This window comes from Giraffa tippelskirchi, chromosome 1 (assembly GCF_054371585.1).
Source record: "Giraffa tippelskirchi isolate mGirTip1 chromosome 1, T2T-mGirTip1v1.2.pri, whole genome shotgun sequence".
In the NCBI taxonomy this organism is placed as follows: Eukaryota; Metazoa; Chordata; class Mammalia; order Artiodactyla; family Giraffidae; genus Giraffa; species Giraffa tippelskirchi.
Genome location: NC_137275.1, coordinates 164917498 through 164944048, shown reverse-complemented (window position 1 = coordinate 164944048; position 26551 = coordinate 164917498). Strand labels below are relative to the sequence as shown.

Below are 26551 nucleotides of genomic sequence, written 5' to 3'. Positions count from 1 at the left end.
TCTCCTCTTTTACTCACATCAAGAAGTTCTTTAGTTCCTCTTCACTTTCTGCCATTAGAATGGTATCACCTGCATATCTGAGGCTGCAAAATTGGAAATGTCCTAATTGTCCAACAGTAGGAAACTGTTTAAATAAATGATTATAAAGCCATATGCTAGAGTGCCTTATTGCCATTAGAAATTATGATGTAGTCCCATATTTGTTTACATAGATACACGTCCATTATGTACTGTTATATGAAAAAAAGCAAGTTATATATAGTATGTACAGTATGACCTTATTTTTGTAAAAATAAATACATACATATATGCACATTAAAAAAAGAATATATTCAAAACTATATTAAATTAGAGACCAACTTTATCTTAAGCGAAAGTTACACCTCCAAAACCAAGTTCAAAAATTTACTTCCCACACTCCAAAACCCAGAACAAAGGCTCCTTAATAAGATGGATGACCACTGTGTCTCCTTGAGGCCTCTCAAGGAAACAAATTCATTAAAAGGTAAGGTCAACTACATTTACCTGTGCATGTATGCATGCTAAGTCACTTCAGTTGTGTCTGACTCTTTGCAGCTCTATGGACTATAGTTCACCAGTCCTCTGTCCATGGGATTCTCCAGGCAAGAATACTGGAGTGAGTTGCCATGCCCTCCTCCAGGGGATCTTCCTGACTCAGGGATCAAACTCATGTCTCTTATGTCTCCTGCATTGGCAGGCAGGCATTTATCTGGGTTATCAATTATAGTGTCACCCTTCTAATTCTAAAACATTTGTTTTCTAATTCACTTTGAATTGATTTGCTTACCTATTTTCCCAGGAAGTAAAAATTCCCTCTCTTTTTACAAACACAAAGTTTATGGAAATTACAAAATTGGTCATGATAAAATTATGTGAGCATTTACTTAGAAAGAGAAATTGAATACATACTCTGAAGTCAAAACCATCATACAGATGTATACCAAATACTAACATCTTTAAACATGAGGACATTTAAAAACTAGATTCATAAAATTAGAAAGAGTTCTTATAATTCTACTCAGTAGATTTTGAGAGTTTTTTCTGCCTACTCTATACACATGTATAGAGTAGGCAGATTTCCTTTAAAGAGATTTCCTTTAAAGAGAAAGATAGAGTGTGGGGGGGAGTTATTTAATTTTAATTTCTCAGTATGTAGAGAAGATAAAATCTCCTTAACTCAGGAAAACTGACCTCTGGTGTCAGAAAAATCGGTTTCATTCTGGGAGAGGAAAAAAAGAGTAAAATAACAGAGAAATGACTGTTTGGTTAAATAATTTTTTAAAGATGAGATAAAAAAGGAAAGAAGAGGAAATTAGAAGGAATTAAAAGCAAGTCCTGATCACAGGCATCTGTGGAGAAAGGAAAATCACAAATGAGAGGAAGAAGAAAAAGAGAATGTTTACCTGTCTGATTTTGGCAGTGAACAGGAGAGAAAGAAATATCATCCAGGGCCACATATCCTCCTTTGGGACCATTGAAGGCAACTTCAAAAATAACCTGCAGAGGAGAAAGACATGTTACACGTTTACATATTTTCTTTTAGGCTTAAATGCTTGTAACTATGACTTAAAGTGGTGTGTCAGTAGAGCCAGGTGTATAGGTATTTGAGCAACTCCCTCCTTAAGTCACAGTTTATTTGGGGGAGAGTGCCTACTAAGCCCTAAGTTGCATTTTGCTGGTGGACTTTCCCCCCTCCTTTGTGTGTCAAAGTACCTATATCACTTGCTGATAGAACTGCAGACTCAATAATTCGTTTTACGAACTTCAATCAAAGAAGCAACATGCTGCTTGCAGAAGGCAATCCTGCCCTCCACAGAGCCCTAAGCCCTTCTCAGGTTCTCTTTTTCATGCATACAATTCTATGTCCATCTGGACAAAGATGCAGCAATCACAGATGATTACCTGATCCCTAAGGCAGAATCAGGCCCAGAACTCCTGTGTACAAACGTTAGGATTTTGGCATATCCTGGCATGCTCAAGTAGAGAGAACATGGGATTATTAATGAGTTCAGGCCCCTTTAGTTATACTGTCTTCTCTGCCACCAACTTTTTGAGTTCAATGGATGACTTTCTGTTTGTGACTTTCTGCTTTCCATGGGGATCAAGTATGGTGAGTACAACACTCACCTGTGTTGGGAAAACCACTGAAGTGTGCAGACCACTCTGCTGGATTGATAACATAAAATATGCTGTTGAGCAGGGGTGGAAATCCAAGTGCCCATCGGGCTAGGCATGTAATGTAAATGCATGATATGGGTTTTCATCTGATGAAATGGTGTGAAATGGGGAGCAAGGCTCATCTACTGGGGGCAGCTGCTACTTAGCCTCGTCAGTAGCTGGCAGGTGCAAATTCAGGCCTAACATGCCTGGACTCATCAAATTGTCAAGAGGACTTAATTGCTAGATTTTTATTTGAAATCTTCAGATTTTTCAATGTTAACAATTCGTTCAAAAACTAAAACAAATGTGTGTGCAAAACAAAAATAAACAAATACCACTATAGCAGCTAGACAAATCACTATAGGCTAGATCTAACCCATAGGCCTCTAGTCTTCACCCTCTGCTGAGGAGAATGGTGTCTTAGAGGCAGACAGACCAGAGTTCAAATCCTGTTGCTGTAACTATATTAACTAGGTGACCTTGGGGACATAGCTAACCCTTTCAGAACAACACTTTACTTGTTATAAAATAGGCATTTTAACTTCTTCCTTGTAGGACTGTAGATGTGATTAAATGAGATACTGTATATATAGCTCCTGTGGAGTCAGGTGCATAACTAGCTCTGAACTAAATCCATGCCTTTTTCTCCAGGGTGACCCCCTCCTGAACTGGTATTCATGTTTGAGTCTAGTTGGCCACTAATTAATTCGAGTTTGTCCCTTTTCTCCTCTAGGATTCAATTTCTTAATTTTTGAGAAAAGTTTGGATAAGATTGTCCCTTTCAGCTTGATAACAATGGTCCTTAGGCACTTGGCCTTTCCAAAATCTAAGACAACCCTGGAAGTTTGTCTCTGGCAATGGAGGAAGGGCTGAGAACCAAGGGGACAGATTTGGGTGAATGAGGAGGAGCAAATACAGTTTATAAGCTCAACATAGGCCTATGACATTTCATTTTCAAGGTGATAAAGCCAACAACAGATTGATCTTACTGATTGATCTAAATATCCTTACTGAATAAGGATATTTCCAATCATAATTTGCAAATCACAGCCTCTGTGTCATTGTGTTCTCTTTTGTTCAGATATTTGTCTTCCTTTGAAAAATTCATTTGAGAATACAGGGACATTAAATTTGCTGATTTCCATAGGGTAAGTTTCTTTTCTCAGCAATTACCAGGAGCCAATAATCCTGATGTAATGAGTCCCAACTGCCACGGCAAAATCATGCATGTGTGACTCAAAAGGATATGTACTTAAGTTTAGTAGTAAACTTAAGCAGTAAACAGAAATGGTAACTTTTCAAGCATTGATTAAAAAGAAAATTCAGCAAAGTCTCACTCCTATAAATGTTGCCCCAGGAGTTTACGGTTGGATGAAAGGAATTTGCAAGGACAACGCCTTCACTGTGCATGTGACTCATGACTTTAATAGAAGGAAAACTTTCTTTTTTTTTTTTTTTTTTAGGAAAACTTTCTTAAGCAGCATGTGCATTTCTTTTTCTCCTTGTAACCCAAACTCATAGAAAATTTTCCACTGGGCTGCAAGAGCAAATCGAGGCCTGGTTAGACTTTGGAATAGGAAACAGCACAAGTCCCCTCTCTGGGGCTGTCTGGGGTGGGGGGCATTGGAAGAGGGAAAGGGAGTGGCAGGCACACAGTCCATGGACAGAACACTTCCAAAACCGAGACCCCACCCCAACACTCACTGAAACACATCAGGTGAGCAGATGGCACTACTGAAAAGCATCCAGAGGATCATTGGCTTCTTTTGCACTCTAAACAGAACTAGGGAAGATGCTGCAAAAAGTGCAAAGTGAAAGCAGGAGATGTTCATAACCTATGCGAACTAAGACTCTCTTTAGAGCCCCAGATCTGCAACCACAGCACTGCATCCCTGGATTCTAGAGGTCCCAGGGGTCACTGGACAGAGATCCCCTCTTCCTTCAAATTTAAGTCCGATTTAGTGCAGGAAATTTTCTTAGCACCCTGGCACTCACCCGTGGTGTGACCTAGAACAAAACAGCAAACGTCTTGCACTTTCCATTTCCTCCTCTTTCATCTGGAATATGGGGATAATTTTATCTACGTTGTTGGATTGTTGTCAGTACTGAAATACGTGTGTGTGTGTGTGCACAGTTGTGTCTGACTCTTTGCGACCCCATGGACTGTAGTCCGCCAGGCTCCTCTGTCCATCGGATTTCCCAGGCAAGAATACTGGAGTGGGTTGCCATTTCCTTCCCCAGGAGGTCTTCCCGAGCCAGGGATTGAACCCGAGTCTCTTGCGTCTCCCGCACTGGCTGGCAGAGTCTTTACCACTGTGTCACCTGGGAAGCCCAGAATACATGTACAGATATGTATTAATATATGTGCTTATGTTAGTTCTTTTCTTTGCAGGGCTGGTATAGGGTGTTTTAGTTTGTTTTGCTTCTCTGAATTTTCTAATTCTTCTGCACTGGACATTTACTACTCATGTAAATGAACAGTTTTAAACCATAAACAGTTAAAAAAAATTTAGAGGCCTCAAGGCTTGTTTCAAATTAGGGCCAACATCATGTTTATTTCTGACTTTTATGACATTATTTATACTGTAAAGGAGAAAAGAAAAAATAAGTCTTTTTTTTTTTTCAATTTAGAAAGAGTATTCCCTCAGGTAAGAGGAACCTTCACAGCTGCTGTCAGGAGCTGAAGTTTGAGAGTGAGTTTCACGTAGGAGTTTCACTGATCTCATCTGAACTCACATGGCCACAGTGCAAGTTCAGAGGGAGAGAGTGGCCAAGAAATCTAGTTGGTTGACTGGCTTTCCCATATCTGTCTTTATTAAGAAATACTCTTCTAGAAAATGACGTGATAGAGGAGGAAGGCAGAGAGAATACAGAGGAAAGGAGAAAAGTGGAGAAGGCCAAGGAAGGGAAAAGGGAGGTTGAGACTGAGATACAGAAGGAAAGGAGGAATGAGTATGAGACTGCAGTATCTCCTGAACGCCACGTCTGGGTGTGGGTGGCATCTCTGCAGAGTGGCCAGGCCAGGGCACACCGGGCATACCTACCTGCATGGGGTACGGGGCACTGAACTCCACCTCAGCAAGGTTCCAGACAGCATACCCTGGATCGCCCACTTTCCAGATCTCCTCATACAGGCCAGCTGCATCCCTCGTGTACACGGAGAAGATGTTGTCATTCCCCCGTTGGAGTTGGTAATAAAATGACAGGCAGCCAGACATGGGGGCTGTGGTCATTGGGGAGATGAGCTGGGCCACCTCCTGGAAGTTCTTGACGTAGATAGAGTCCACGTACATGTAATGGCCTGAAATCACACAGAGAAAACAACCTAGGACAGGCAGACAGATTCTCAGACGCAACTACACAATTTGGGATTTACTTCAAAATAACCTGATGGGAGTGGAGGAGAGGAAGAGAATGAGCTGTAGATGAAAGAAGTTTGGCCATAGGTTGATGAAAGTTGCAGCTGGGAGATAAATAGTGGAGTTCACTGTGCTCTGCTTAATATAAGGACCATTCTTTCTCTTTCCTTTACACTTTGATTGAAGTAAAACATACATATAGAAAGGTACATATGTCATCTGTAAAGTGTTTGAATGTTTATAAGCTGAACACAGTTGAGGAAAAAAAGCAGAACATGACCCCAAAGGCCCCTCCAACAAGCCTTCTTCGAATGATCAGGTTTCTAAGAGCATGCCAAGCACACCATCTGTTCTCCACATCTCTGCCATATACATGTAACGTCACTGTGTGTTCTGTGAGTGAAACAAAGATTTCGAATTCAAACTAGATGACAATTTGTACCTCTTTAATAGAACATGTAGGTCAGTCAACACCATCGACAGGGTTAGGATTTGGGAAGTTGAACCTGGGACCACGCCCCCTTCCCTCGATGGTTGGCAAGGCCTTGGTGGACTCCAGACCCAAAAGCTGCTCTTCATTAGAGGCATTTTGGTAAAATAAAGAAACTGAGGGGTGGAAGTGGGAGAACTTGGATTTTGCATTAAAAGCACTGGCTTTGAATCCAGCTCTACATCTTATGCCCTGTGACTTTGAGCGAGTTACTGAATATCTCTGGACTTCAATTTCTTGATCTCTAGAATAATAATCAAATATTTCTCTCACAGGGTTGATCTGAATGTTAAATGAGATTGTGTATGTGAAGTGGTTAGCGTTTACTTGGCACATTGTAATTGCCTAAGATAATTATAATGAAGTAAAGGAATGCCATTAATGTTTTTATACCATGCTCCTCCCATATAGTACTATTAGTATCAGCAATTTTATTTATTTATTTATTAGTCTAAATTTATTTGAGCTGCAGTGACAGAGGAGTGTGAGGCAATGCAGCTATGACAGAATGGCCTTTCTATTTATAAGCTCAGAACAATTACAGCTTGATGTCTTTGTTTTTATTACATGATGCCTGGTTTATAACCTTTTCTTTTATCGCCAGCAAAATAGCAGTAGGTATATTAGGAAGATACGTGCATTCACATGCTGGACACTTGCTTTGCAGCTAACACACCGCCTGGAATGTGGTGGGCCCTCAACAACTGGTGATTCAAAGCAGAATCATGGTCTCAGAACAATCTTCACTGCAATATGGCAGAGGGGAAAGGTGGATAAATCAAAGCTCCTTTCTCCCGGTAGCAAATTGTTCAACCCACTCTGGAAAATCTCCCTGGCTTAAATAGAATTGTCTGACTATCTTGCCAAGCCATGCAACTGTGAATAAACAGAAATCACAAACTCAGATGATCAGAGGAGTCAGCCAGATCAAGTATATGACTGAAGTGGAGTGGGTCAGGGAGAAAATGGAGAGTAGCCGCCAACAGTGGAAATCACATTTCACCAGCGACGGGAAGCAGATAGCAGTTCAGTTCAGTTCAGTTCAGTTGCTCAGTCGTGTCCGACTCTCTGCGACCCCATGAATTGCAGCACGCCAGGCCTCTCTGTCCATCACCAACTCCCGGAGTCTACCCAAACCCATGTCCATCGAGTCAGTGATGCCATCCAACCATCTCATCCTCTGTCGTCCCCTTCTCCTCCCGCCCCCAATCCTACCCAGCATTAGGGTCTTTTCCAATGAGTCAACTCTTCGCATGAGGTGGCTAAAGTATTGGAGTTTCAGCTTCAACATCAGCAGATATCAAACTTCCCTAAAAAATCAGGAAATCTGATAGTGCTGGCTCTGTATTCTTGGGCTGTGACAACCAGCTGGGGGTGAGGGGCACTGGCCCTGTGTGTGGACCTGTGCTCCTCCTTGAGAAACCATCCCTCTACTTCCTGCCAATGTCCTCACATCAGCTTCAGGCTTCTCCTGCTGAAACTCAAAATCCAGATTTTTCTGGCAAATCCATTCATTTAAAAATGATACCACCTCTATTATTTTGTTAGGGTTACCATAATAGTAACCTAAACTGGATGGCTGAAACTAAAGAAATTTGTTGTTCCACAATTTGGGAGGCTAGAAGTCCAAGGTCAAGGTATGGGAACAATTAGTTCCCTCTGACAGATGTCAGGGAGACCCTGTTCTATGCCTCTCTCCTAGCTTCTGTGGCATTGGCAGTCTTTGACACCGACTGATAGATCTCTGCCTTCATGGTCACATGGTATTCTCCCTTCTAAACTTGAATCTCTCTGTGGCCAGATTTCCCTTTTTTATAGACACCAGTCATACTGGACTTGGGTGGGGCCGGGGCCCACCCCACTTTAGTATGACCTCATCTTAACCAATTAATCTTCAATGACCCCATTTCCATTCCCCTATTTTGAAGTTCCAGGGGTTAGGACTTTAACATATGGATTTTGAGGAAATACAATTCAACCTATAACACCTCTCACCACAATTTTTTAAACTTTGTGAGTGCCAAATAAATGTAACTGCCAGACTGGCAGCAGCTGATGAGCTCCCAGTTGGCTGCCTCGGGGGAGGGATTTTAAAGGAAGAATCAGCATGTTAGACTAAGCAGAATCCAGGAACTTCTGATAAGGAGGCAAGGCCACGAGTGTCCCTCCTAAGCTCAGTGTCCTCTGAAGCACTGCTGGTGGCCAGACAGACATGAAGAAGGAATTCAGTCTATCCAGGTGAAGCATACCTCCAAAACTCCAGGAGACCTCAGGAAATCTAGGAGACCTCACAAATCCACTGGAAATTATTTGTTCTGCTTCCAGAGTACATAATAACTGTGTTTAGGAGAAATGTCTCACACTCCTTCCCATTATGAATGTATCTTCCTCACAGCTGACACATATCTGACAGTGCTTCTTAAAGGCTACTTACTCACCTCCTGGGTGGACAAAATTTAAATATCTGAATTTGCAGTTAGTGCCTAGGTAACAACCCATGCACAAGACATGAGGCCAATGAGCCACAGTCCCACTTCTGATCCCAAACAACAGCAAACACAATGTGACCTGCCCAAAGTGAGTCAGAGAGGCTGCTGGGAATCTGACCAGGACTGCTGACACCAAGTCTCGTATGGAACCACTAGACCAGACCGCATTCTATTGCCTCCCCACCCTTTCCTCTCTGTCATTCATTTGTTGCCAAAGTTGGGTACTATTTACTGACTGTCTGAGTAAGATGCTTTCTCACTGGGAAACAGAAGGTAACTCATCAGAAGCTTATCATCTCAGTTGAAGGAGTGTGGACGATTCAGAAATTACCAGGTGTCAGCCCCAGGAGGCTGGGCCAGAGGAATGACCACAAGCCCAGGCTGAATATGTGTCATCAGGTACAATCTGCTCTGAGGTTGGGAGCAGGTGGTGGCGCAGGCACTGTTTTGTGTACCCTTCCAAGGGTAATGAAGGAGGTAGCCTGGAGTGCTTGGAAAATTATGGCCAGTTGTCTTATATTACAAGAATTTTTCTGCCCAGCTCAATGAGGCCAACCCCTCAACTGGTCCAGGGTTCCGGAACCTCCAGAATCTCTAGAAGAAGCCTTTTAGAAAGAAAAATCAGATCCTTTAGGTCCGAGTAGATTAAACTAGGTATAGATAGATCTTAGGTGGAAAGGATCCTTATAATCAACCAAACCGTTGGGGATCCTATTAAAAGAGCAAAACTCTCTGTGATGCAAGCCAAAGCTCAGGCCCCTCTGACAAAATACCTGCGGTGAGAGCACATGCACACTCTCTTCTGAAGAGGGCTTCCCTCCTTTCTTACAGCAGCTCTCTGTATTAGCTCAACTTTTCATGTGGAACCAGTGGCTCACTGGTAATCAGCCATTTTCCCTTGAATTAGGAAAAGAACTTTGAAGGCAGCTCCTGAACTTCTCTTTTCAAACAGTCTGGCTAACCAGCATTCCACAGAGATTGCCCTTGGCTTGGCTGCGATGCCAACGGCATCCTCTGACTCAGCTGTGATTCGGTCCCGTTGGCCACGTTTGTGCTCCAGTTGCAATGTCTGCATCTGTGTCATGCTTGTCTGGACGAGCTGTCTCCTGGGTATGGGGGAAGACCCAAAGAAAGGCATGCCAGTGGGTCTGCTGCCATTGTGAGGAGGCAGCACCCAAAGGCAGCTAGTTACCGTGCCTGCTCTCCAGTCTACAGGTCTGGCAGTTACCTGCTGAACCTTTAGTTCGAAGGGTTTGGTAAAGTTTTACTATAATAGAGTCTGACTCTGCAGTAGAGTCAGTATATGAAGTGGGACTTCTAGTTTCTGCTAAGATCTCAGTGATAAGAACAATGGGGCACAAGTCCCTCTATTTTCTACAGCGTGGTACTAAACTATCCCTGTTGTGTATACTACATTGTGGCAGACCTGGAATCTAAACCTGCTCTACCAGATTAGACCCTTTCACCTCCCCACCAATCCTAACCCTCCGTCCTCACCCCCCTCCGCTTGCCTGTATATATGAGAAGGCCAAGGAGGGATCAGAGACACTGGAGGCAGAGTTTCTTTGAAGAGACTTGTTGTGGAGCTGACCTGCCATGTGGTTCCTTTTGATCACCCAAGGGAATGGGAGGGGATTGCTTCCCCTTTCTTACTTTTACCCAAGGGAGGGGGTTTCAGAGAACCACTTGTAGAGAAGGTTGGGGAGGGAAACTACCATCTAATCTCATCCCACCCATGCTTGCAATTTCCTGGGTTCTGTGACTGCCTTGGGCCTTGAGAGGAGGTTGGCAGAGTTACTGGGAGAACTCCAGGGGTAACTGGAGTTTGTGGGTTGCAGAGGCTGGGCCTCTGTATCAGAGCCTTGACGGCATACATCTAGAGGCTGTAGGGACATGGGGGCAGAAGGGACAGAAAGGACTTTTGTTGCCAGTGAGCTGGACTTCCAGAGTTTGATGGGGGAGACATCTGAGTTTTCCCAAAGCCTAGGTGGAAAACTCAGAAGATAGCTGGGCTAGATTGCCTTAAAGGACTCTTCTCAAAAGGACTGCATGCAGGCTGGTAACCCTAACAAAAAGGGGCTGGTGGGGTGTACCTCATAACAAGCACTAAGGGGGATTCACAGATGGCCAGTCAGAGAGTGCATCATTTTTGTCATTGGCTGTAAGAGACATAGCCAGCATCCAGCCACCTGCAGCGTGAAGGTCATCGACCCCAGATTAAACAGCACAGGTCATATATGACCTTTCATCCCCTTTCCATCCCCATCTTGCCTCCCCCAACCCTGGAGAAGCCAGAAGCAGCATCGTGAGTGGAGGAAGACGAAGAAAAGAACAAAGGGAAGAAGTATGAAGAAGTAAAGCCCAATCTTTTCTCTACAGCTGCTCTGTGTTCTGGTTGAAGGATGAGAAATTGGAGTTCCAAATCAACTGAACTTAATCCTTAAAAATGAGGCGGTTTGTTAATATCAGAAGGTGCCTGGAAAGCCATGGTGAAGTCACCCAAGGACAGAGAAAGGAGATCCAGCAGAGCTTGCACAAAGGTAATGGTGAGAAAATTAATAAAGCTGCTTCCCTGCTGAGTGCTTTTGTGATGAACCAAATGGATCAGTGCAGAGAGAGAACGAGTAAGTGCTGTGAAGATGATGCTTGAACTCAATCCAAACTGAAATGAGAAAAGAGAAAAGTTATGGAAAGATGATCCATCCGTCTTTGATGGAGTAAAACAACTCTGACCTTATTCTACATTTTGAAACTTTGTTCAGCTCCTTCTGTAGCGGCACCGTATGCAGACCTGATTTTTAAAATTTCAGGAAAGGAACAGATTTTCCTTGTTATCTTTCCAGCAATTATCTTCTTTTTGCTAAGACAGGTGGGAAACAGTAATGATCTGAGCTGTCAGTAGCTTATCCCCTGAAGGATTTTGTTTCACATCATAAAATATTAACAAAGGAAAGAAATCCACATGTGATGAATCCAAATTGAGTAAGAAAAAGCAAGATAATATCCCAGCCCCTCCAGTATTCTATCACACTCCTACTGCATTAGTCATTTCCACCATAAGACAAGAATTTGAAGACATAGTGCTCATTTGAAAAATCTGACTCACTGTTTGAGGCTGTTAAAAACACACAGACAAGTGAAGGAAAACTGACATCCACACAATATTTTTCAGATATTACATTCACTGTTCTCTTTTCTAAAACACATAGGCCAGAGCCCTCCGGAGAAGACTTCCTTCAGCATCTCTGCAGCTCTGAAGTTTCTGAGCCGGCACATGGCTTCCCTTACCCCTGCTGTTTGTTTCTGCAGTTTTTACCTGAAAGCAAAAGCATGAGCTGCTTCCAGGATACGAATGAACAGGAGATGAGTTTATACAGAGCCAAATCTGCTGCTGCGGGCGGACAGCTGAACCATTTAATCTTTCCTCTGCCACCCAAATTGATGGAGCTCAGGGAAAATCAATATACCTGGTAGAAGGCAAATGTAATAAGAAAGGCAGCCTTTCTCTTGTTTAGAGTATTGGAGGCTTTTTTCCCAAGAGTAATCCTGGTCAAACCTTTGAGTTATATGAGCAAAAAGTGTTTCAAATAAAAAATTTTAGAATTTTTAGAACTCATCTTTTTTAGCCCCATTCTATGTAGGGAGAAGTCTCACCTAGGAGTCTAAATGTGAGGAGTGTGAATGTGTGTGTGTGTGTGTGTGTGTTGGGTGGGAATGAGAAGGCTCTTTGGTTATTCATTGGAATTGATGACTCCAAAAAGAGAAGCCAAGGTGAAATAGCAGAGAACAGTTGGAAGAAGTGAATGGAAGGTAGGCATCCAGGCTTCCTGCTGATCACAAGCAGAAATACAACTTAGGATCTAGGCCCTACTCTGCCATTATCACGCATGCCACCATCCTCAAACACTCTCCAAACATCAAAGAAACTATCTATTCTCATGCCTGGACACCTCTGCATACACTATTCTTATCTTCTCCTTATCCATCAGGCCAAATACCAGTTCTGATATGACTTCCTGTAGAAAGCCTTCCCCAAACTCCAAAACCAAGATGGCCTTTCATTTTTCTGTGGTCCCAAATTATTTATTTAATAATTCTACTAATCATACATCCCTGTGCATATTTACATAGCATCTCAGTATTTGAACATTTTGAGAAAGGCCATAATATATGTTAACACAGAAGTATACTGAAGGCACTGAGAAGCCATCAAATAGAGGTGTCTGTTTAGCTTTCTTTAGCTCAGCATTTCCCCAGTTCACTTGATGACATACATAGCCCTTCTTCTCACATAAAGATTATTATACTCAAATAGTGGCATTCTAGGGAACAGTTGGAAATTTTTGTATCACTAGGTTATGCAAGAATACCTGGTCTATAAAGAGGGCTTATTATGTATTTGTTGAATGAATGAATGAGCGATCAATGAAGAAGCCTCATTGTGATCAATGAAGAAGGCTCTGATTAGGCTGATTGTAATTCGGGATTGCTGGAAGCAGGTAAAAGTCTCCCTAGAGTTCTTTCCTTCTGTTCAGTTCAGTTCAGTTCAGTTCAGTTCAGTCGCTCAGTCGTGTCCAACTCTTTGTGACCCCATGAACCACAGCACGCCAAGCCTCCCTGTCCATCACCAACTTCCGGAGTTTACCCAAACTCATGTCCATTGAGTCAGTGATGCCATCCAACCATCTCATCTTCTGTCATTCCCTTCTCCTCCTGCCCTCAATCTTTCCCAGCATCAGGATCTTTTCAAATGAGTCAGCTCTTCGCATCAGGTGGCCAAAGTACTGGAGTTTCAGCTTCAACACCAGTCCTTCCAATGAACACTCAGGGCTGATCTCCTCTGGGATGGACTGGTTGGATCTCCTTGCAGTCCAAGGGACTCTCAAGAGTCTTCTCCAACACCACAGTTCAAAAGCATCAATTCTTCGGCGCTCAGCTTTCTTTATAGTCCAACTCTCACATCCATACATGACTACTTCAGGCTCAGGCTCAAATACTTCGTTGGGCCTTCATACTGACGTCAGGGGACTAAGCAATGCTAGTGGGCAAAGCTGCCTGCCTTTGGGAGCAGTTTTAGAATAGCCAAGGAAGAAGAGAAAAGATAGGAAAAGTGGAGAGGAAGAGATGGGATGGGGAGAGGGAATGAGAGAGGAGAGTAGTGAGTGCCTATGGCAAGGCTGACATACTTTACTACCAAGTCTTTTTGCTCCTCAGGGATGACCACATCATCATGCCTTGGTATAGATATTAGAAAATCTATTGGTCAAGATATTAGAAAAGCCAGGTCCTCTTTTTCTCATTCCTTACTCCCTTTAATCCTCCTCTTTCTTTTTTCTAATGCCAAATGCAATGTGTTTATACATATTCAGGAGGGACTCAAAGCATTTTATTTTTAAAATTAACTTTTATTGGAGTTGGACTTCCCTGGTGGCTCAGAGGTTAAAGCGTCTGCCTCCAATGTGGGAGACCTGGGTTCGATTCCTGGGTCGGGAAGATCCCCTGGAGATGGAAATGGCAAACCACTCCAGTATTCTTGCCTGGAGAATCTCATGGATGGAGGAGCCTGGTAGGCTACAGTCCACGGGGTCGCAAAGAGTCGGACACGACTGAGCGACTTCCCTTTCCTTTTCTTCCTTTCCCTTTCCTTTATTGGAGTATAGTTGACTTACAGTATAGTTTTTGCTGTATGACAAAGTGAATCTCAGATATATATATACACACACACTTATATCCACTCTTTTTTAGATTCCATTCCTATATAGGTCATTACTGAGTACTGAGTAGAGTTCTCTGTGCTATACAGTAGGTTCTTATTAGTTATCTTTTTATATATAATAGCGTATATGCATCACTTCCAATCTCCTAATTTATCCCTCCCCTATTTCCCCCTTGGAAACCATAAGTTTCTTTTCTGCATCTATGACTCTATTACTGTTTTGTAAATGGGTTCATTTGTACCATTTTTTTTAGATTCCATGTATAAGTGATATTGTATAATATTTGTCTTTGTCTGACTTACTTCACTCAGTATGACAATCTCTAGGTCCATCCATGTCACTGCAAATGGCATTATTTTGTTCTTGTTTTAAATGGCTGAGTAATATTCCATTGTATATATGTACCACAGCTTCTTTATCCATCCCTCCACCAAAGGACATTTAGGTTGTTTCCATGCTCTGGCTATTGTTAATAGTGCTGCAATGAATATTGGGGTACATATATCTTTTTTAATTATGGTTCTCTCCAGATATATGCCAAGGAGTAGGATTTCTGGATCATCTGGTAGTTCTATTTTTAGTTTTTTAAGGAACTTGCATACTGTTCTCCATAGTGGCTGTACCAATTTACATTCCCACCAACTGAATAGACTGTATAGGCTGGTTCCCTCTTCTCCACACCCTCTCCAGTATTATTATTTGCAGATTTTTTGATGATGGTCATTCTCACTGTTGTAAGGGGATACCTCATTATAGTTTTGATTTGCAGACAGGAGAATGTTGGATCCCACCAAAGACAGGCCACGCCCAAGGGCAAAGGAGAAGCCTCAACAAGATGGTAGGAGGGGTGAAATTGCATTTAGAATCAAACCCCATTCCCACCAGAGATGCTCAGAAGGCTCAAACAAAACCTTGTGTACACCAGGACCCACAAGAGACTGAGCCAGACCTGCCTTTGAGTGTTTGAGTGTCTCCTGCAGAGGAATGGGTCAGCAGTGGCCTGCCACGGGGACAGGGGCTCTGGCTGAAGCAAACTTGGGAGGTGTGGCATGTGGCATAGGTCCTCTTGGAGGAGGTTGCCATTAATTCCACCATAGAGCCACTGAGCAGATGACCCACAAACTGGAGAACAATTATAACAAAGAAGTTCTTGCACTGTTGCAAAAGTTCTAGGGCCCACAATAGATTTCCCAACCTGGGGACTTGGACTTTGAAGGCCAGTGGGATTTGCTTACAGAACTTCCACAGGTCTGGGGAAACCTTCCCCAGGCACAGGCCTGTGCCTTCCAAGAGTCTTCTTGGAGGACACAAATAAAACCTTGTGTGCACAAGGACTCAGGAGAAAGGAGCAGTGACCCCAGAAGAGACTGAGCCAGACTTGCCTGTGAGTGTCCAAAAGTCTCTGGCAGAGATGTGGATTGACAGTGGCCTGCCGCAGTGTCAGGGGCACTGAATACAACAGTCCTGGGAGCCACAGCATACTAGCATAAGTCATTTGGAAGGAGGTCACCATTACTGCCATTACCCCTACCATAGTTTGGCTTCAGGCCAAGCTACAGCAAGAGAACACAGCCCCACTCATCAACAGAAAATAGGATTAAAGATTTACTGAATATGGCCCCACCCACCAGAGTAAGACCCAGATTCCCCCACAGTCAGTCTCTCCCATCAGGAAGCTTCCAGATGCCTCTTTTTTTTCTTTTTCCAGAAGCCTCTTATCCTTATTCATCAGAGGGCAGACAGAATGAAAACCACAATCACAGAAAACTAACCAAACTGATTCGTGGATCACAGCCTTGTCTAACTCAGTGAAACTATGAGCCATGCTGAATAGGGCCACACAAGATGGATAGGTCATGGTGTAGAGTTCTGACAAAATGTGGTCCACCAGAGAAGGGAATAGCAAACCACTTCAGTATTCTTGCCTTGAGAACCTCATGAACAGTATAAAAAGGCAAAAAGACATGATCCTGAAAGATGAACTCCCCAGGTCAGTAGGTGCCCAATATGCTATTTAAAAGACCAGAGAAATAGATCCAGAAAGAATGAAGAGGCAGAGTCAAAGTGAAAACAACACCCAGTTGTAGATGTTACTGGTGATGGAAGTAAAGTCTGATGCTGTAGAGAACAATATTGCACAGGAACCTGGAATGTTAGGTCCACGAATCAAGGTAAATTGGAAGTGGTCAAACAGGAGATGGCAAGAGTGAACATCGACATTTTAGGAATCAGCAAACTAAAATGGACCAGAATGGGTGAGCTTAATTCAGATGACCAGTATATTTACTACTGTGGGCAAGAATCCCTTAGAAGAAATGGAGTTGCCATCATAGTCAACAAAAGAGTCTGAAATGCAATATTTGGGTGCAATCTCAAAAATGACAGAATGATCTGTTCGTTTCCAAGGCAAACCATTCAATATCACAGTAATCCAAGTCTATGCCCCAACCACTAATGCCTAAGAAGCTGAAGTTGAATAGTTCTATGAAGACCTACAAGACCTTTTAGAACTAACACCAAAAAACTATGTCCTTTTCATTATAGGGGACTGGAATGCAAAAGTAGGAAGTCAAGAGATACCTAGAGTAACAAATAAGTTTGGCCTGGGAGTACAAAATGAAGAGTTTTGCCAAGGGAATGCAATGGTCATAGCAAACACCCTCTTCTAACAACACAAGAGATGACTCTACACATGGACATCACCAGTTGGTCAATACCAAAATCAGATTGATTATATTCTTTGCAGCCGAAGATGGAGAAGCTCGATACAGTCTGCAAAAACAAAACCAGGAGCTGACTGTGTCTTAGATCATGAACTCTTTATTGCCAAACTCCAACTTAAATTGAAGAAAGTAGGGAAAACCACTCTTTCATTCAGGTATGATCTAAATCATACTTATTACGATTATATAGTAGAAGTGACAAATAAATTCAAGGGATTAGATCTGATAGACAGAGTGCCTGAAGAACTATGGATGGAGGTTTGTGACACTGTACAGGAGGCAGTGATCAAAACCATCCCCCAAGAAAAAGAAATGCAAAAAGGCAAAATGGTTATCTGAGAAGGCCTTACAAACAGCTGAGAAAAGAAGAGAAATGAAAGGCAAAGGAGAAAAGATATATCCATCTGAATGCAGAGTTCCAAAGAATAGCAAGGAGAGATAAGAAAGCCTTCTCAAGTGATCAATGCAAAGAAATAGAGGAAAACAACAGAATGGGAAAGACTAGAGATCTCTTCAAGAAAATTAGAGATACCAAGGGAACATTTCATGCAAAGATGGGCTTGTTAAAGGACAGAAATGGTATGGACCTAACAGAAGAAGAAGATATTAAGAAGAGATGGCAAGAATACGCAGAAGAATTATACAAAAAAGATCTTAATGATCCAGATAACCACGATGGGTGTGATCACTTACCTAGAGCCAGACATCCTGGAGTGCAAAGTCTAGTGGGCCATAGGAAGCATCACTACCAACAAACCTAGTGGAGATGTTGGAATTCCAGCTGAGCTATTTCAAATCCTAAAAGATGATGCTGTGAAAGTAGTGCAGCACTCAATATGCCAGCAAATTTGGAAAACTCAGCAGTGGCCACAGGACTTAAGTTTTCATTCCAATTCCAAAGAAAGGCAATGCCAAAAAATGCTCAAACTACCACATAATTGCACTCATCTCACATGCTAGGAAAGTAATGCTCAAAATTCTCCAAGCTAGGTTTCAACAGTACGTGAACCGAGAACTTCCAGACGTTCAAGCCGGATTTAGAAAATGCAGAGAAACCAGAGATCAAATTGCCAACATCCGTTGGCTCATAAAAAAAGCAAGAGAATTCCAGAATAGTATCTACTTTTGCTTCATTGACTACACTAAAGCCTTTGACTCTATGGCTCACAACAAACTGTGGAAAATTCTGAAAGAGATGGGAATACCAGACCACCTGACCTGCCTCCTGAGAAACCTGTATGCAGGTCAAGAAGCAACGGTTAGAACTGGACATGGAACAACAGACTGGTTCCAAAATGGGAAAGGAGTATGTCAAGGCTGTATATTGTCACTCTGCTTATTTAACTTATATGCATCATGAAGCATAGGCTAGATGAAGCACAAACTGGAATCAAGATTGTGGGGAGAAATATTAATAACCTCAGCTATGCAGATGACACCACCAGAAAGCAGAAAGCAAAGAGGAACTAAAGAGCCTCTTGATGAAAGTGAAGAGGAGACTGAAAAAGCTGGCTTAAAACTCAACATTCAAAAAACAAAGATCGTGGTGTTCAGTCCCATCACTTCATGGCAAATAGATGGGGAAACAATGGAAACAGTGACAGACTTTATTTTCTTGGGCTCCAGAATCACTGCAGATTGTGACGGCAGCCATGAAATTAAAAAGATGCTTGCTCCTTGGAAGAAAAGCTATAACCAACCAAGACAGCATATTAAAAAGCAGAGATATTACTTTGCTGACAAAGGTCCATATAGTCAAAGCTATGGTTTATCCAGTAGTCATGTACGGATGTGAGAGTCGGACCATAAAGAAAGCTGAGCACCAAAGAATTGATGTTTTTGAACTGTGGTGTTGGTGAAGACTCTTGAGAGTCCCTTGGACTGCAAGGAGATTAAACCAGTCAATCCTAAAGGAAATCAATCCTGCATATTCACTGAAAGGACTGAGGCTGAAGCTGAAGCTCCAATACTTTGGCCACCTGATGTGAAGAACCGATTTATTGGAAAAGACCCTGATGCTGGGACAGATAGAAGTGGGGAGGAGAAGGGGATGATAGAGGATGAGGTGGTTGGATGGCATCACTGACTCAATGGACATGAATTTGAGCAAGCTCTCGGAGTTGGTGATGGACAGAGAAACCTGGCTTGCTGCATTCCATGGGGTCACAAAGAGTGGGACATGACTGAGAGACTGAACTGAGCTGAGTAGTAATGTTGAGCATCTTTTCATGTGCTTCTTGGCCATCTTTATAGCTTCTTTGGAGAAATGTCTATTTAGATATTCTGCTTATTTTTTGAGTGGGTTATTTGCTTTTATGATATTGAACTACATGAGCTGTTTGCATATTTTAGAGATTAATCCTTTGTTGGTTGTTTCATCTGCAAATAATTTTTCCCATTCTGTGCGTTGTCTTTTCATTTTGTTTATAGTTTTCTTTGCAGTGGAAAAGCTTTTAAGTTTAATTAGGTCCCATTTGTTTATTTTTGTTTTTATCCAAAGCATTTTTGAAATAGATCTCAGTGGGTGGTGAATTTGGAGATTTTGATGTATAGCATTAGGTAAAGAAAAAAGAGTAAAATATTAGAAGTCAAAGGCATCTTAGGGATCACTGAATTCAAATTCCTCATTTTCAAACAGGGTAGTGGAGACCCTCAGAAGTTAAGGAACTACCCAAAGCACTGAAGGACATTTGGTCCTGTCTAAAATGTCCCTAAGACATTTAGTCTATGCACAAAGGTCCTTGATATTTGGTCCTTGTCTAAAATCATTTGACACAGACCAAATAATGCTCACAGGTGTTTTGGAAGGGACTAAATTTCAAGGACCTTATGGAAGACCAAATATCTTATAGACATTCTACACAGGATCAAGTATCTGCAAATCACCTAAAGTAACATAGGACTCTTATAACTGGGTCTGGAGCACAAGCATTCTGACTCCTGGCCTGGTCCTCCTTCTTTATCCTTTGTTGATACAAACATGGTTGGAATGTTCTGCGGTCACAAATGAGAAAGAGGAAGAATTAGTGGTGATGCATTTTTCAAACAATGGGTTACATGCAGTTAACATAGGCTTCCCTGGTGTCTTAGATGGTAAAGAATCTGCCTGCAATGCAGGAGATCTGGGTTTGATTCCTGGTCAGGAAGATCCCCTGGAGGAGGATATGGCAACCCACTCCAGTATTCTTGCCTGGAGAATTTCATGGACACAGGAGCCTGGCAGGCTACAGTCAATGGGGTTGCGAAGAGTTGGACATGACTGAGTGACTAACACACACACACACACATACACACACAACATAGTCAAAGGGATGATTTGACACTAGTCCATAGGTCTGCTGCCTCTCCCAAGAATATGTGTTCTCCCAGCCAGCTGGTCCTTGCCATCATTAAGAATGAAAAATTATGCACTGAACAAATAACCCTTAGATTATGACATTGGTTACCTAGAGGATCTGACTTTAGAACTAATATTTTAGTGATGTGTGAAAAGTTCTCTAACACCAAAGGCTGTATCTCTGTGGTAATGACACCAAGGATTATTGCAATTTTAATTCACTAGTCTTTCAAGATTCCCTCTATTCCTTGTACTAGAATTTTAAAAGATGGCAGAAAACAATCTCAAAATCAGCCTACTTCCATAAATTAAGAAATGTCATCTGGCATTTCTTTTTGAAACCCCAAGACAGTGTTAGTTGTTTTATTCATTTAAACAAAGGTTTCAAGAGGTAGTAACATTTTATTATTTTGAGCTAACCCTACTGTCATTTAAAATACTCATGCAGATTCCTGAATTAATCTGTCATAATAGCTGATCATTCACTCTATACATAACACTCATTATAGGTGTGGCTCCTACTATGGCCACAAGTAGAGAGGGGTTGTGTGTCTCTGGGGCCAAAATATGTATATACATTTGGAAACCTGAATCTTTTGTGCAACACCTAGGAGCAAAGAGAACGGTAAGGACTGGATAAAGACTGTCCAAGGCCAAGATAAGTAACAAGATGGACACTTAAAAAAAAGTTGGAGATGTGGTTAAAAATATTCACATGAAGAGAAACTACAGTGAATGAGGAATGATGTAAAGTTGCCATAACAAGTTGCCATGTGTTCAGGCAGCTGAAGGGGACACACTGTCATCATCAGCGATTTATTGTAACTGAGCAGATCACCTAAATATCCACATGGCAAAGGATTAAAAGGCAAAATGTTACTGTTTGTAGCAGAACCAACATTCCTATTCTGTCCCTGTTGGAAAGCCAGTCACCAGAACCTTCTCTCTGGTCAACAAGTACTTGGAGGTGACAAAAGGAATGTGTGGCAACCGTGAGGAGACCTAGGTTTTCATGAAGCCTACCAAGGTCCAGGTGAAGCTGCCATAATCCACAAGGAAGCAGGCCCTTGCCGGGTCTCCCTCTGTAGGGTCTTTCTCCCCCAAGCCCATTGCTCAGTGATACCCTCTCCATTTTCCCTGCAGAGAACCAGTCCACTTGGCCACTAGGGGGCCCTGTTGCTCACCACATTCAGGACTCACCTCCCTGCCAAGAGAGAAGTTCTTATGGACTCCTTCCCATCATTCAATCTCTTTTTAGTGAAAAGTAACCTAGGGTTATTCCAGCCTTGTCTTTAGAAATGTTGAACAACAGAGAAGAAAATAAAGCATAGTATGGAAATGTGACAATAGCAAGGCCCAGTCACAGGGCAAGAAAAGCTTTGACCTGGGTGGCATTCTCGTTACAGTGCTGGTGTCTGCGCTTTGTCTCTGTCTCCAGGCTTACTCTTCCCTACTCTCCGGCCAGGTCTCTCAGTGCCTACCCACCTTCCTCGCACTGCCTCCTTTTCTGTTGACAGGGCCATGGACAGGTCAATATAGTGGGGAGATGGCAAACACAGTTATCCTGGGAAAAGGTGTCCCCAGCTCACCCTGATCACTCTTGAAGGTGTGATCCTGCGGGAGAACAGAGTGGGCGTTCCGAACATTTCCTCCTCCAACAAACCAGTTCACGTTGGGGTTCCAGTGGTTCACAAAGCCACAGAGATGGTTTTCTTCAAAGTCACATTCTGTCAGAAGAGAAATAAAAACAGACTTGATGGAGATGTAGTTATGCCTGCAGCTGCCCAGACTCACTGCAGTTTGCTCTTACTCAGGTATGTTTCCCACTCTCTTCGACCACTGGGGCCTTTGTACCATGGGCCCTGGACAAAGGCAGTCAAGAGGAGAGATCCTGTAAGGAACAGAGATTGTAATTCATCATTGCTTCTTTGGATTGTGGCCCATGTGGCTTGCAGTGTGACCTCCCCTAGCCTCCATTTCTTCCTGTGTAAAATGGGGGGACACTCCCACCACGCAGGGCTGTGGTAAGGGTGGACAGCAGCCAGGACAGTGCCAGGCACGTGGTTAGTGCTTGGTAGATCAGCCAACTCTGCGTCAAAGCACTATTTAGAGCTACACTTTTAGCTCCAGAAATGTTATCTACCACCTTTCTGGGAACCCATCCTTTCATTCCCTTCTCTCTTGATGGTAGACAAGGTACTAAGCTGACGGCTAAGGCGCATGTTTCCTAGATGCTAGAGTTCTCTGCTTTTCTTATAAACAAGATCTTAGAATAGTTGAGACAGGAATATCTTAGGCACTGGGCCCTTTGGCAGCTACTGAGCAGAGAAAAAAAGAGAAGACAAAGAGACCCTCTCTCCCCTTTTTAGTAGCATTGACATGCTCGCACAGATAAATTGTTCCCAGTCAACAGACTCCTTTGGGGGAGCAAGAAACTCACAAGCCAGTTCCTCTGTTGACCCCCACAAACAACAGTTAAAAATATGAAGTTGTGATTGTGCTGGTCATCACCTATTGGCTCCTCCAGACCCACCCACTTTTCTTCCACCCTGCTCCATCTTCCAGAGGTTGATGTGTATGGACCTGTATGGGCTTCCTTGCCTGCTGGCTTCTAAAATGGATTCAAACAATGGAAAATAAGAGGAGAACAAGGTTGGGGTTGTTTATTCCTGCCGTTCCCTTTCTGCCAGGATGCCATGACTTGGCTGTGACCACACAGCTCTATGTTCTGGTAAACCCTCCTCTCTTGCCCCTTCAGACCTCCAATGCTGATGGTTCATGAGTCATCACTCTGACTAGTCTTGGATTACTGCATTTTGACAGGCTTCCTTCACCCACCCACACCTTTGTAGTCCCTTTGGTAAGTTTTCCTCAAATTGCTAAGATTGAATGTAATCTGTTTCCACTTTCTTGCCAGGGTCCTGACTGATACAGTTATCAGTGTGCTTTTGCATTAGCAAGCACTCAACATTTTTAAGATTTTCATTTTCAACTTTTCTACCACAAGATCCACTAACCTATGCCCAGCAGTCAGTGTTAAAGGCTGCTGCAGAGTAAAAGAAAAAAGCAAAATATTCTTCAATGCACCAGGCACTAATCTGAGTACTTTATATGATTTAAATTATCTAATCCTCAAAACAACCCCACAAGGTATGTACTATTATTAACCTCATTTTACAGATGGGGAAGCAAGAGAGGCAAAAGGAGTGTACGGAAAGAAAGATGAGGTGAGAATAAGATCATACAGTTCAACAAGGTAAAATATCAGGGCTCCTTTTGTGATTTTTAAAAAAACAGAAGCCATCAAGTGATTTGAAGAAAGGAAATTAACATTTTTGAGTGCCAAGCACGGTGACAATCACCTTCATATCCATGATCTCACTGTTCTCCACGACAGTCCTTTCCTATGAGGGAAACATTTGAATCCCCATTGTGCAGATGAAACAGAGGCTGCAGGGCGCAGTGCACGGACTGGGCCAGCAGGTGGTGCTCCACCAGGTGTGTCTGACTAGTCTGTGAGGGTGTTCAAGCCCCAGGCAGCTGCCACTAAAGAGCTACATGGAGGACCAAAGAAAGAAGATTCAGTTTAAGCTCACTGTATCTTCATGAAGTGGTAACAATCTAGGTCTGCTTTCTTTCACTTGCAGTAGCATCATCACTAGCAGGTCAAAACAGAGAAGTAAGACTTAAGGAATTAGTAAAGGCTCCTTTTTGTTCAGAATTGCCCTTGACTCTTGTCTCTTCTTTTCCACGGCCATTCAGCCTCCAGTACTGTCAGTGCTGGAAAAAATCTCTCAAACCTACTACCTTTATCCCATTCCACTGCCGACCCCAATTTTAGACTCCCATGTCCCCTCTGGGAGGTCGCAACCACTTCCAGAGGGTTTTCCTACCTCTTATATACTTTCCTTGTTTCCAGCTCATTTTCCAGGTGGCAGCCAGAGTCAGCATCTGAAAGCCCAGCTGCAGGCCCCTCCCCGCTGAATGACTTCTGGTGCCTCCCAACCACATAATCCAGGAGCCCAGGCTCCACAGCTGGGATCCAGACTCTTTCATAACAGCCTCCCTCAGCACTCCTGACTCTCACTTCAAACACTACCCAGCCCCTGGCCTTCGCCTGGACACGCTCTGCACTGTCGCTGCACTGGGGTCTGCCCAGAATGAGTGCTTTCCTTCCTGCTCTGCTCCTTCACCAACTGAATTCCTAAACTTCCCCTTCTTGAAACTGCAGCTCAAATGCATCTCCTGGATTCAGTCCTGTCCGGTTTCCTCCCCACCCCCCTCACCTGCACAGCATGGCGTGTCCTTCACCAGCAGAACTGATCATTTATAGAGACAGCTTCAGTAGGAGACAATGGAAGGTGAGTGACTTCAAGCATAGAGAATGTCTGCTCTTGATGCCCTCCAAGAAGCTGGCACATAAGAAGAACCTCACAACCCTGCTCAAGTAGAATCTAAGTGACAATTGTGATTGTAAAGACAGAGCAGTGGTGTGTAAGAGAGGAATGGAGGAGAGTGAGGAAAGGAGGTAATATGGAGGTAAATAGGATGCCGCCTTTCTGGCAAATGTTACAAAAAGCTGAATTTACAGCCAACTGGAAATTATGTTTATTGGAATATGGAATATGTTGAGTTTAAGGCAGCAACTCAGGTTACAATCACTTCACCTACTTTTATTTCATCAACCCAGTCAGTCCAGGCAAACTCTTAACGAGCCTTCCTCCGCTAAAGACAGAGAAACATCATACAGCATTCAAATGATGCAAAATTCAAAATGCAATACAGAGTGTAGTTTGTAAAATACTCTGTCTTTACGGTTGATTCAATTACCTCTGGCAACAGGAGATTTTAGAAAAAGATGCAAGTTCTGATACAATGAAAAGGAAACCCACTTACCAATACAGTAGCCGGTTGTCATCTTGATTTCAAAGAGTGCGATGCTGGATGTATTTCCATGTCCTAGCACACCTTCTATTAAAATCTGCACAACACACGGGGTAGAAGGGAGTTAGACTTTGAAATACCATGTGTCCATTTTCAGTATTTCATCTACTAGTCAGAAGCTGTTCAGCTATTCAAGGCAAAATGAGATTGTCTCAGTTCATTGCTGTTGGACACTAATCCCATGATGGACTTGACTGAAAGAAGGCAAGTGTGTGCGTGTGCACGTGTGTACACAAACTCATACACATATTCTCAGAACTTTGAGGTGAGCAAGGTATCCAGTAAAAGCTCAGTTGTCTTCCAGTCAGTTGCTTTCCATTGTAACCCCAGCCACCACCTTCTCCCGCACCTGTGGTGACACCAGTTGGCTGCAGATGGAAAAGAGACTTAGGTCTCTGGGCAAATCCATTCTGAGCATGGCCAGGAACTGAAGGCAGAGGCCTCAGAGGGGGAAAATAATCCCTTGGAAGAGGAGGTAGGTATGGCAATTTGACCAGTGGTGGGGGATCTTTGCATAAGTGGAAGAGGCTCAAAACTCAACTCAACTTGTAGTTTCTGTATTGATGAAAATTTGATAATTTTACATGAAGAATAGAGATTTTTTTGCTTGAGTAGTATCTGACTCTGTGCAACCCTTTTGACTATAGCCCACCAGGCTCTTCTGTCCATGGGATTCTCCAAGCAAAAATACTGAAGTGGGTTGCCGTGCTCTCCTCCCAGGGATGTTCCCAACCCAGGGATTGAAGCCAGGCCTCCTGCATTGCAGGTGGATTCTTTACCATGTGAGCCATCAGGGAAGCCCCAAAGAATAGAGAGAAGCATAACAATTTATGTGGCTGATTTCAAGCACTGTTTACCTCGGGTCTTGCTTCTGAAAATATTTGCCTTTCCTTATGTGATTTTAGTCCAATATTTTGCAGCTATTCTGGTAGATATCAGGTGTGATATACTGTTGGGGGGACACTTTATAATAGGGAACTCAGACCTCCAATGCTCCTCCCCTCAATCCACCCTGCTGTCTGATAGGAGGACAATATGCAGATACAGAATGTAGAGTACTGTATTCCCAAGCTTGTTGAGGAAGAAGAGATATGGGATAAAGAATTGAAAAGGGGATTAGAAATGGAGAAAGTTTCCTGGAAACCTCTGCTTTGTCCCCCATGACAAGTTTTCACTAAATGTCACACTTCATGGCCAACTGAGTCCAGGCTCCATCCTCCTTCCTGATCCAATCTACATCCAACTTTCTGTTACATTCTCTGCCTTACTTTCCCAATACTTTTGGTAGAACAACTTTCATCTTTGAAATCA

The 26551-nt window shown here is 42.9% G+C and overlaps 1 protein-coding gene across 4 annotated transcripts in view; it reads right to left on the bottom strand.

Moving 5' to 3' along the window:
• MAMDC2 (MAM domain containing 2) overlaps window positions 1-26551 on the bottom strand; it is a 161945-nt gene that overhangs the window by 59920 nt on the left and 75474 nt on the right. For all 4 annotated transcript variants that reach the window (XR_014057814.1, XM_081504376.1, XM_081504392.1 and 1 more), the window contains 4 exons: window positions 25193-25277; window positions 21886-22023; window positions 5226-5482; window positions 1425-1518 (listed from right to left, as the gene is read on the bottom strand). Coding sequence is in view for 3 of the 4 variants with exons in the window: in XM_081504376.1 (XP_081360502.1) it covers window positions 1425-1518; window positions 5226-5482; window positions 21886-22023; window positions 25193-25277 (574 nt within the window). In the remaining variant the exon portion in view is untranslated. The remainder of the gene's footprint in view (window positions 1-1424; window positions 1519-5225; window positions 5483-21885; window positions 22024-25192; window positions 25278-26551) is intronic.